This window comes from Orycteropus afer, unplaced genomic scaffold, assembly GCF_000298275.1.
Source record: "Orycteropus afer afer isolate SDZICR_OR568_19922 unplaced genomic scaffold, OryAfe1.0 scaffold00272, whole genome shotgun sequence".
Lineage (NCBI taxonomy): Eukaryota > Metazoa > Chordata > Mammalia > Tubulidentata > Orycteropodidae > Orycteropus > Orycteropus afer.
The window spans coordinates 2,527,816-2,540,061 of NW_006921859.1; the positions used below are offsets into that span (position 1 = coordinate 2,527,816).

The 12,246-nt window shown below is 43.4% G+C and overlaps 1 protein-coding gene across 1 annotated transcript in view; it reads left to right on the forward strand.

The window, feature by feature from the left end:
• CSMD2 (CUB and Sushi multiple domains 2) overlaps nt 1–12,246 on the forward strand; it is a 972,087-nt gene that overhangs the window by 938,957 nt on the left and 20,884 nt on the right. Inside the window, exons 59-63 of the mRNA XM_007950414.1 lie at nt 4,022–4,198; nt 5,637–5,816; nt 6,208–6,381; nt 8,865–9,038; nt 10,968–11,041. Coding sequence (XP_007948605.1) covers nt 4,022–4,198; nt 5,637–5,816; nt 6,208–6,381; nt 8,865–9,038; nt 10,968–11,041 — 779 coding nt within the window. The remainder of the gene's footprint in view (nt 1–4,021; nt 4,199–5,636; nt 5,817–6,207; nt 6,382–8,864; nt 9,039–10,967; nt 11,042–12,246) is intronic.

Consider the following 12,246-nt stretch of genomic DNA (forward strand, 5'->3'; position numbering starts at 1 on the left):
GTGTCTGTGTTAATTGGTTTCCCTTTTCTTTGTTGAAGAGGGTCTGTGCAATCCTTCTGCCTAGTCCGCCATCTTGCCCCACCTCTCCCGTGTTACTTATATTTTTATAGTTAAAAAGAGGCAAGCAGGGGTTAGATGAGAACAGCCTGTTTGAAACTGAGCTTCTGGTGTAGTCTTGCCTAGAAGAGGAAGACGTTCAGACCAGATGTGCATCTGCAAAACCTAATACCTATGGCAAACATTGAAATTGTGTTCCTGTCCAAACCTCTGACACCATCTTAAATATTTAGCATCACAGTGCACCTTGGCCAATTAACCCAACAATTGAAACTCTACCTTGGGGACCCAATTACTCATTTTCATGGAAGAAAGACCATTTTTCAGAAAACGCATGCCCCTCTGCCATATCACCTTGGCCCTTCTCTGGTGTGGTGTAACTTCTCCCTCTAGTTTGGTGGAAGATTACATTAGGTGAAAATGTATGGTTAGTTTCCAAGGGATAAGAAGGTGCTTGGCACGCAAGTGTGTAGATGGGAAGCTGGGCCAGGGCTATGGGACCTTTGAATGGAGCAGGGAAGGAGGGGCAGTGTGTGGGACGTGGAGGCCATAGGTAGGGAGAGTGGGACAAGAGCAGCTGGGTAAGAAAGCCCTGATGTCAGAAAAGAACTCAAAAATATGAAAGTATGAGTTTCAACTTGCCGGATGGTCTCTCCCAGTGGGCAGTGGAAACTGTGATTATTAATAGGAACTGCTCAGTGGCACCCCCTTCAATTGGCACCTCCTTGCAAGTGGCACCCAAGGCATGTGCCATACCAACAATACTTCAGATATGTCTCTGGTTCTGAGCCTTCAATAGGGACACCTGCCCAGATGGAATGGGTGCCCCTTCCTGTGTCTGCCCAAAATCCTGCCTTTCCTGGGGGTGATATTTGCAAGTTCATTTCTAGCAAATAGTTAAGGCATAGCAAGAGAAGTTGTGGTAACAGAGTATATTGGCAAGAGGAAAATTCTATATATTTTTAAACAGCTACTGTAACCGAGGTCCTTTTTATGCCTACTGGGATCCCAGAATGCAGTCAGTCAGCGTGTCAGGAATATTCAGGGAACAAAAGGTGGGTAGTTAAGGTGACTGGAACTGAGTTTGTTGAAAGGGTAAGAGTGTGTGTGTATGTGTGCACACATACCCAGCTCTTTATGACTTCCCTTGGCCAGGTCCTACTCATCCTTCAAGGCTCCACTCAAATTTTGCCTCTCACCTCCAGCCCTAATAAGCTGCCCTTTCTTTAGTGGTTTTTTTTCCCTGCAAGCATAATACTCCTGATGTCATATTTTAACTCATCTGTTTATTGATAGATCTCTGAGAATAGACAAGCTCTACGACAGCAGGGATGTGACTTGATCATTGTATCCCCAGAAAGTAGGATGCAGCTTGTTGGATAAATGGATGTCAGACCCTATGTGTTGTGTTAAATATATATGAATCATTTTGTAGATCTGACCTCAGAACCATGTAAATGTTGTACATAGTCATGAAATCAAAGATGAAATGCAAGCAATCTCTAAACATAAAAATCAAAATGGAAAAAAATGAACCTAGCCATGTATAAATTTGGTCAATTATCAACCACAGTAATTTGACTGTAGCTCTGGGAGTGCAGTGCCTAATGTACTTGACTGCTAACCAGAAGGCTGGTGGTTCAAACCCACCAGCCCCTCCTCAGAAGGAAGATGGGGCAATCTACTTCCATAGTGATACTGCCTCGGAAAACCAAGGAGGGGTCGCTATGAGTCAGGTCCAACTCAACGGCACATAACAACAACAACAATATATCCTTAGTCCTTAGGATTAAGACAAAGGGAACTGCAAAAAAAATAAATAAAAATAAATAAACTCTTTTCACCGATCATATATTAGTAATAACATTGGTATTGCTATTCTGAAACTATTACATATGCATATATATTCATGTTGTTCAGTTACACAGTAGAACTGCTCTGTAGGGTATTCTTGGCTACAATCTTTATGGAAGCAATTTACCAGGCCTTTCTTCCACAGAGGCACTGGGTCAATTCAAACTACCAACCTTTCGGTTAACAGCCAATCACAGACTATTTGTGCCACCCAGGCTCCATATAAACATATAAATAAATACATTGTTGTTGTTGTTGGTATTTGCCGTTGAGTCGCCCCCAACTCATATCGACCCCTCCTTGGGTTTCCGAGGCAGTATCACTACAGAAGTAGGATTGCCCAACCTTCCTTCCGAGGAGTGACTGGTGGGTTTGAACCACCAGCCTTCTGGTTAGCAGTCAAGTGCCTTAGGCACTATGCTACCAGAGCTCCCAAATAAATACGTGCATATAAATATATAAACATACTATATGGATAAAACAAAAATAATTAAAATGTCATTGAGAACCAAGATTTTCATCATAAAAGAGATCAAGTATAAAAGAAGTTACAGTAAAATCCATAATCCTAAATTTCAATTGGCAATATCAGTATAAATTCATAATGTATTATCAGTTTTGGAAGTTGTTTTTCTAGCTCTGCCCACAGAAAAAGTCTAGCATCAATAACCAGCTCAATAGCAATGAGTACCCTTAGCTCCCCAAAAAAACAAAACAAAACTTAATGCTGTCAACTCGGATCCAACTCATAGCGACCCTTCCTTGGGTTTCCAAGGCAGTATCACTACAGAGTAGATTGCCCAATCTTCCTTCCAAGGAGTGGCTGGTGGGTTTGAACCGCCAGCCTACTGGTTAGCAGTCAGATGCCTTAAGCACTATGCCACCAGCCATTCTCCATTCAAAGGAACTAGAGCTCTTTGGAGAAATTCCAGATATGGGGTAGGAAATGTGTAAAACCAACATGAAACATCTTGTCACTACAAAAAGCAAAGAAGCAACCAAAGGTGACTGGGGTCTCATCACAGGAACTGAAGAACCAACTGAAAGAGGCTCCTGCTAGCCAAAGGTTAAGCATCAATAAGAGTCATTATGGCAATGAATGGAAACACAGTCAATACGTTTAAATCCCTGAGTTCCTAATGATTCTGAAATAAGCTTATTGGTTGCCTTTGGAGCTTGCTAGGAAACCAACTCGCTATTCTGACATTTGATTTTAAAAAAAAAGAAAGAAAGAAAAGAAGCAAACATTATGCTGCCTTTCTATATGAATTGTATGCAGGTATCTGATGACAGAAAATTCTTTACTGAAGAACTCCAGCTAACATAGACAGAATGATAGAAAGTCACCATTTTGCAACCCCTAATTAAGTAATGAAACTAGTCAACAGTCATCAGTTGCTGCTTAATCCACGAAGTGAAAAACAAATGGGAAACTATAATCTGAATCCACCAATCAGTCTCAACATCATGAACCAGGAAGCAGCCAGATATTATATGCCTCTTAATGTGATGCAATAAGACAGGCACAAAAGCACCTATAAAATACCCATCCCCAAAATTTGGAATTTTATTACAGAAACTACAGGGGACAGGGGAATGTGTTAAATAATACCTCATCAATACAGTTAGCAAAATCCAGAAAGTAGGAAATCTGTGGGACAAATGCCCTGGTTTCTGTAACACATACATTACAGGAGAAGGAAGGAGACTCTCTTGGTTCAAGAGACTTGGAAAGGTGTGCAAACCAAATGTTATGTGTGAATCTTATTTGGATACTGATTCAAACAAATCAACTGTAAAAAAAAATTGAGGAATTAGGAAATTTAAACACTGATTACATATTTGGTGATATTAAGAAATTATTTTTAAAAAGAGATGTGATGATAGAAAACATAGTCTTTATTTCTTAGGAATAAAAAAAAGTTTGTACAGGCTCTCCATTCCTTCTGGGATGAGGTGATCAGGCATGAAAGCCTTATGAGAGTCATTTCAATCCACAGGTCCCTTAAGTCCCTTAAGTAGCATATAGTTTCCACTCAGGACAGTTCTCAATCCCCCAGGTGACACCTACCATTGTTCTTATGAATAATGTCTTCTCTTGGCTTCCTAGTGATCTCATGTGGGAACCCTGGGACTCCAAGCAATGCCCAAGTCGTGTTCAGTGACAGCCTGGTTTTCTCCAGCTCCATCGTGTATGAGTGTCGGGAAGGCTACTACGCCACAGGCCTGCTCAGCCGACACTGCTCAGTCAATGGCACCTGGACAGGCAGTGACCCAGAGTGCACAGGTGAGAGTCTAGGCCCTCTGGACTTCATGGCCAGATGTGACCCAGGCAGTTGGCTTCCTAGTGCAGAAGAAGACAGATGTCCATGGGAGACTGGAAAGTCTGGGAAGACTGGTTGGAGTGATAGGACTTGACCTTGAATGAGAATCATATTTGTTGTGCATATACTTTGTGGTAGCACTGAGCTAAGTGCCTTATTTTATATGCATTATCTCATTTGATTCTCCATAACAACCCCATGAAGTAGCTACTATTAGTCCCATTTTATATATGAGATGACTGAGGCTCAGAGAGGTTGAAAATATACATGGGCCATTTTGTAGGCTCTAGCCAGTTTCTTTGGCTTTCTTATTCCTTTTTTAGAGCAAATCCCCAGAGCTCAGTCTGGTCCTTTTTCTACTTCAAAGTTTCTGCCATCTGCCATCTTTCTAGGTTCCTTCTCTCTCTTGACTGCCTCAGAAACCCAAAGGGGGTCGCAATGAGTCAGAATCGAGTCAATGGCAGTGAGTTGGTTTTTTTTTTTTTTTTTTTCCTCTCTTTCTCTCTCTCTTGTCTTCACCTGGCCTATCTCCCAGGCATGGTGTAGCCTCATAGCTCCCCTTTCTTGCTATTTTCAAGGGCTATCTCAGGCCCATTTCCTTGGAAAGTGAGTCACTTATAGGCCCCAAACAAGGAAATCTCATAACATCTCCCTTTCCAAGTCCCAGTCAGTGACATCAGGCCCCATCTGAAATCACATGTCAATTTCACTTTTGTTCTGAAGGCAGAGTTTGTCAAACCTCACCCTGAACTTGATACTGTGACATAGGCATACCATTGCACATTACATAGGTCATAGACCCTGCTTCTTGGCTGTTTGGCCTATGAAGACCTTCTAGGCAAAACAGATCATAAGAGGTTCTGCAGTCTGGTGACCCCACGATGGTTCCAGAACTCAGCTTGCTTTAGTCTCCCCACAGCTATCATGTGCAAGCCACTTCAGCTCATCCCCAACGGGAACGTGGTGGGGTTTGACTTCTTGGTCAGCCAAATTGTCTTATGTAGTCATTAACACTTATTTGGTTCTTTGACCTGAAACCTCCCTCCCCACTCCTGAACACTAGCTTCATTTAAGAACTCTCCCCTATGGGATCTGTATTCTTCATAGATGGCTGGGCTTTCACTAAGCATGGCCTTTGTAGTTCAAGTTTTTAGAGTGCATAAGGCATGGTATTGGCAAGGATAGTGGGGATATGGGAACCTGATGTAGACAGACTTGGTCAAATGGACTTCAGAATGGTCAGAGTCCAACTGGGAGCCTATGAAGAGCCAGAATATCCTTGATCTGTGAGTTTTCCCTCTTCAACTTGTGGAGGCAGTGATAGGGACAGCATTGGAATACTGAGGAGAATGGGGTCTGTCTGGTCTGAGAGTAAACAATGCTCTATCACTCTTATCCTAGTCATAAACTGTGGTGACCCTGGAATTCCAGCCAATGGCCTACGGATGGGCAATGACTTCAGGTACAACAAAACTGTGACTTACCAGTGTGTCCCTGGCTACACAATGGAATCACATAGGGTGTCTGTGCTGAGCTGCACCAAGGACCGGACATGGAATGGGACAAAGCCAGTCTGCAAAGGTGAGTCTGAGGCTGGAGTTCTGAGTGGGAGGACAAAGAAGATGTGAAAGTGAGACCTGGGAATTGAACATCTAGAAAGGAGGGAGGGACAAGTGAAGCTCTAACATCTTATCAGGGGTATGCCTGATGAGAACTGGCCCCTGAACTTCTTCAGGGTGAGAACCGGAAGATACCAAGGTAAGGTCAGGCCTTACATTGAGAAGAGGACTGTGCAAAGAGGTCTGGCTCCTCACACATGGGAGAGCATTGTAAGATACAAAAAGATCAGAATTTGCCCTCCGAATAAGTTCCAGTTCTTCTTGCTTAGCCCATACTCCCAGTAGGTGCAGGGTAGCCAATGATGTCAATCTGAAGATGGTTCCAGAACTTACCTGCTTTGATCTCCCCACAGCTATCATGTGCAAGCCGCCTCAGCTTATCCCCAACGGGAAGGTGGTGGGGTCTGACTTCATGTGGGGCTCCAGCGTGACATACGCCTGCCTGGAGGGCTACCAGCTCTCCCTCCCTGCGGTGCTCACCTGTGAGGGTAATGGATCCTGGACTGGAGAATTGCCTCAGTGTTTCCGTAAGTTGCTAACAAAGGCTTTTGATGCTGACCATCTAATGACTCCTTTTCCCTTCCTCACTGCTGGGAGGCCAAAAATAGGTAGTCCTCTCCCCAAAATTAGAGAAGAAATTGGTCAGAGACACTAGTAAAGGAGAAATAAGTTTAAAGGAAGAAATTGAGAATATCTTAACTGAGCCCTGGCTACTGAGTAACTCTGTCTGCAACCACATGGGAGGAAATTAAGTTAGAAATAAAAGAGGTGATTCTTCACTTAAAGAGTCGTTAGCTGAATGGGATAGTACTCAAAGATCTAGGGGTGCCCAATGCTGCAAACTTGCATGTTTTCATGGAAAATACCCTGCATGGAAAAGATTTTTGGGGACCCATGATTTTCTGGTGAGCTTGTCTAGTCAGTTCTTTCCTCCTGGCCTAATTGTGCCCAGAAGAGCCCCAAGCCAATTCCAGGGCTCATTCCTTACTAAAGTTCCCACAGAAACAGGTTCTTGGTCACTTCTTCTTGTGATGACCCATAAGTGGGCTCTGGAAGGTTTTATCTGTGCCCCTACTTTGGGAAAACAATAGGAATTATTTTTTCTTACTACTTGAAATTTATCTAATTCTGTAAAATAACTGTCTGCGGACTCATGCATTGTGTGGGTACTGCTGGACGTTTGCTTCCTTTGGGGAGAATTCAGTGAGACTAGTGCCAGCAGAGAAAGCAGACCCAGGATTGGCAGCATTTAGTGCATGTTTGGCCCCTCAGACCTTTACACACCACCAGGGAGCCGTTGGGAAGACAGCAAGCAGGTCTGTGTTTAGTTGGGACCCAGCAACCTTTCTTTTCCTCTTGAGAAATGGCTGAATTGTTTATTTACAATGAATTACATGATCAATGTAAAAAAAATTCATACTCTATTTAAAAATATAATGAAGAAAATCAAAATCATCTGAACTCTCACTTCCCCAAAGATAACCATGGTTAACCTTTTAATTATGCTTTGCATTTTTGCATAAGTATTGTTATGTATGCAATTTTCTATGAATGGTATCAGATTATGCTGCCCATGCTGTTTCATATCTTGTATTTTCATAACTTATATTTTCAGTCATTGATATGCCATCAACACCTTTCTATATCAATATGTTCTGGCTCATATATCATTTTAATAGCTGCAAAGAATTCCATTGTTGTGGGTACCACAACTCGTTTAATCCGGCTAATGGTGAAGATTTTAAATGGTCTCCAATTTAATCCTGTTAGAGGAAGTTCTGCATTAAATATCCCTGAAAATAGAGTGTCTTTACTATTGTGATGAACTCCTAGGAGTGAAAATGCTGGGTGAAAGGGCAGGCACACTATACTTCATGACATGTGTTGCCAAACTGTCTTCTATAAAAAGTGTCACAATTTACAATTCCACCAGCAATTTATGAGACTGTTTCTTAACTCACATCCTCATCAACAATGGATTTTGCCAATCTTTTTAAAATATTTTCCAGTCTGAGTTCAAAGAGAGAACTTACTATCTTAACTGGCGTCACATTGCTAATTTGCAAAGCTAAGCTGATCTTGCTTTACCCGTCAACCATTTGTATTTCTTGTTCTGTCAGTTGCTGCCTCCTGGATGTGGTAGCTTCTAATCGGCTCAGCCTTCAGCTGACCAAATTTGTCAAGGTTGGGATGGACTATTGTTCTGGGGCATAGGCTACAGCCAGGTGTCCATTTTATTTTACATGTGGTTATGAACCACCCACCCTATATATACACACACACATCGTAGCGTTAAAAATGTTCCTCATGCTTGATGTGATGTCTGGAGGATTATCTTGCCTTCAGCAGTCAACTTCTAATGATATTCTCTGATATTAGCATGACCTAAATGAAATGGACACGTTCATACTCTACCCACAGCAATGTAAATCAGTACCCTTAGGGCATGCTAAGAAAATAATACAAATGAAAGAAAAAGCCATATGGAACTTTATAATAGTAGAAAATACCTACTAGAAGGGTTAGGATAAAAAGTCATTATAGTACAACCTCTCATTGCAAAATTATGTTAACAATAATAATGATGCTATAAATGTGGAAAATATTTACATGATAATATTAAATGAACAAACCAAGATTTGTAATCCCATGGGCATTGGGTTTGCAACCATGCACAAGCTTATTGAAGAAAAACTAGAAGAGAATGTGCATGGAGGAAAAAAAAAAGTTTTGGTTTTGGGTAGTGGGAATAAAGTTTATTTTTGCTCAGTTTTCTGAGTTTCCTATAATGTTACTCCATTATTTGGATAATGATTATTAAGCATCTTGAGTGTGGAAAGGAACAGAAACACAGCGCAGTGCTGAGGCAGGGATAAGCATGTTCAGGGAACCGCCTCCAATTTTCAGAGCTCAGTGAAACTAAGAGGAGAGTGGTGCAAAGACTGGGGGTGGGGCGCAGGCTGGGTTCAGAGGGTGCCTCAGACCTGCCTTTCTCCTTTCACCTTCCCAGCTGTGTTCTGTGGAGATCCCGGTATCCCATCCCATGGCAGGAGAGAGGACCGGGGCTTCTCCTATAGGTCATCGGTGTCCTACTCCTGCCAGCCCCCTCTGGTGTTGGTGGGCTCGCCACGAAGGTTTTGCCAGTCAGATGGAACGTGGAGTGGTACCCAGCCCAGCTGTATAGGTAAGAGGGGATCTGGGGGCAGTGGACAACTTTCTTTTGGGCCAAAATAACTACTTTCCTTCCCTACTTTCTTCACTGGTCTCATCTGTAAGGGAAAAAAATCCGCCTCTGAGGGTCTTAGTTTTTGTTGTTTGTTGTTATGTACCATCGAGTCAGACCCAACTCATAGTGACCCTTCCTTGGGTTTACGAGGCAATATCTGTATGGAAGTAGATTGCCCCATCTTCCTTCTGAGGAGTGGCTGGTGGGTTTGAACCATCAGCCTTCTGGTTAGCAGTCAAGTGCCTTAGGCACTATGCTACCAGAGCTCCCGAGGGTCTTAGAGGAGGACGTAAAAGAACCAGATCTAGATGCTTCATGGGAGGAAGATGAGACAATCTCCTTCTGTAAAGATATACAGCCTTGGAAACCCAATGGGGGTTGCTATGAGTCAGAATTGACTCAATGGCAGTGGGTTTGGGGTTTTTTGTTTGTTTGTTTGTTTTTGTTTTTAATGTGCTATGGAGCGGAAGCTCTGGCAGCATAATGCCTAAGGCACTTGACTGCTAACCAGAAGACTGGTGGTTCAATCCCACCAGCCACTCTGCGGGAGGAAGGTTGGGCAATCTACTTCTATAGTGGTACCGCCTCGGAAACCCAAGGAGGGGTCGCTATGAGTCGAGTCTGACTCCACGGCACATAACAAGAACAACAACATGGAAGGAGCGCTGGTGGTACAGTGATTAAAGCATTCGGCTGCTAAACAAAAGGTCAATGGTTTGAACCCACCAGCTGCTCCGTGGAAGAGAGATGAAGCAATCTGCTTCTGTAAAGATTTACATACTTGGAAACCCTATGGGGCAGTTCTGTTCTGTCCAATAGAATCACTATGAGTTGGAATGAACTTGATGGCAATGGGGTTTGTTTTTCTAGTTTTAATGTGGTTTGGAAGAATCCTTGTGGCACAAATGGTTAACCACTTGATTACCAGTCGAAAAGTTAATGGTTTGAACCCACCCAGAAGCACCTCAGAAGACAGGCCTGGCAATCTGTTTCCAAAAGGTCACACAAAGCCTTGAAAACCTTGTGGAGCACATTTCTACGCTGTGTGCGTGGGGTCACCATGAGTCAGAATCCGCTCAACAGCAAGGGTCGGGTTTCTGGGTTTAATGTCCTATTAAGGAGCTCTGATGGTGTAGTGCCTAAGGCATTTGACTGCTAACCAGTTCATTGCCAGTTCAATCCCACCACCCACTCCATGGAAGGAAGACTGGGCAATCTACTTCCGTAAAGATTTACCGCCTGGGAAACCCAGCGGGGGTTGCTATGAATTGGAATCAACTCAGTGGCAGTGAGTTTTTTGTATGAGGAGGGAGCTCTGGTGAGCAGTGGTTAAAGCATTCGGCTGTTAACCAAAAGGTCAGTGGTTCAAACCTACCCACCACTCTACAGTAGAAAGATGAGGCAGTCTGCTTCAGTAAAGATTTAGTCTTGGAAACGCTATAAGGGAATTCCACTCTGTCCTATAGGATCTCTATGACTCACCATTGACTCAATGACAGTGGGTTTGGTTTTGGTTGGGTGCTGTGGGGACATGTATAATTACCTGGGAGAATGATTCAGGTAGAGAGATCAAAGTCAGGATATGGCTGGGTTTTTTTGTTTTTTTTTTCCCCTATATCTATTTCTTGGGAGCTCTGGTGGTGTAGTGCCTAAGGCATTTGACTGCTAACCAGAAGGCTAGTGGTTCAAACCCACCAGCCACTTCTCGGAAGGAAGCCTGGGCAATCTACTTCCGTAGAGATACTGCCTCGGAAACCCAGGGGGGGTCGTTATATGTCGGAACCAACTTGACCGCAGTGAGTAAGTGTGAGTGATTTCTTAGAGTGACTTGGGGCAGTGAAGTTTTCAATTACCATGTGATCTGTTTCTTTGTTTTGGCAAATCCAGACCCAACGCTGACCACGTGTGCAGATCCAGGCATGCCACAGTTTGGGATACAGAACAATTCCCAGGGCTACCAGGTAATGAGGTCAGCCATGATTGGTCCTTCCTGCCTCCTGTTCCTTCCTGTCACTGTCAGCATCAGTAACCCTTAGGGACCTTTTCCAAGACAGAATTAGCTGGAATTAAAGGAGAAGGAGACCTTGGAAGCTGGAGAAAGGAGGTGCTCTGCCACTTTGAACAATGTTCCACGTGAGCACTACTCAGAAATAGCAAGGTGTTTACATCAGAGAAGCTGATGTTTCTACATGAGACAGATCACATGTAGATCCACAAACACCTTCCAGCAGCCCCATGTAGCTGGGGGAGCATGTTTGTGGAAATGTAGAAATAAATAAGACAGACAGACCTACTCTCCTCAAGGCACTCGTATACTACTTACCAATACAGGGTTCATACAGGGAACACAGGCAGGGCAGGTACCACACATCCTGTCAGCATACAGGCTCTGTGGACACATCTCAGAATGAGCTTTGGGAGGAAGGGATTCGGACAGTCTGGAATGGGACACCCTGAACAGAGAATGGAGTGAACTATAGGGGCTAAGAGTAGAAGCACTTAGACAAGTGGGGCATGATTGCATTGACTTGGGAGAAAGATGCCAGTGGGATTGGACAGGCAATGGAGTTGGAGAGAAGGGAAGGATTTGGGATACGTTTTGTAGGTAGAACTAAGAGGAGCTATTGATGGACTAAACTAAAAGGAAAGGAAAGAAGCAAGGATGGCTTGAGATTTTTGAGTTGTGCAGCTGGATGGATAATGGTGCCATTTGCTGAATGAAATGATGAAGTCCGAGAGAAAAGTAGGTTGGCATGGAAGAGGGAGTGGAAATTATGAGTTTCCCATTGTGTTTGGATTTGACCCAGTAGGAAATAGGAATTCCTGACTGCTTTTTGAGCAGGCGAGAAGTCCAATCCAAGTTATGGTTTAAGGAATTGATCTGGCAGTATTGTGCCAAGTGGATTGGAGAGGGAGAGGTGGACCTGGTGGTTGCAAAGGTGTAGAGTTAAACAGTGAGGGACTAATGGAAAGTGAGGGTGGGGAAAGGTTTGAGCAGAGGGAGAGGTTGAAGGAAGGTGACAGTTCTTTTTAGCAGATATTTACAAAGCACAATGCCAGATTCTCTGCAGGATATAGCTGTAATTAAGACAAGTCTCCATCCTTACTGTCCTAATCCATGAAGATGGTAAAGGCCCAAGCATCATTTCACTCTGTTATACATAAG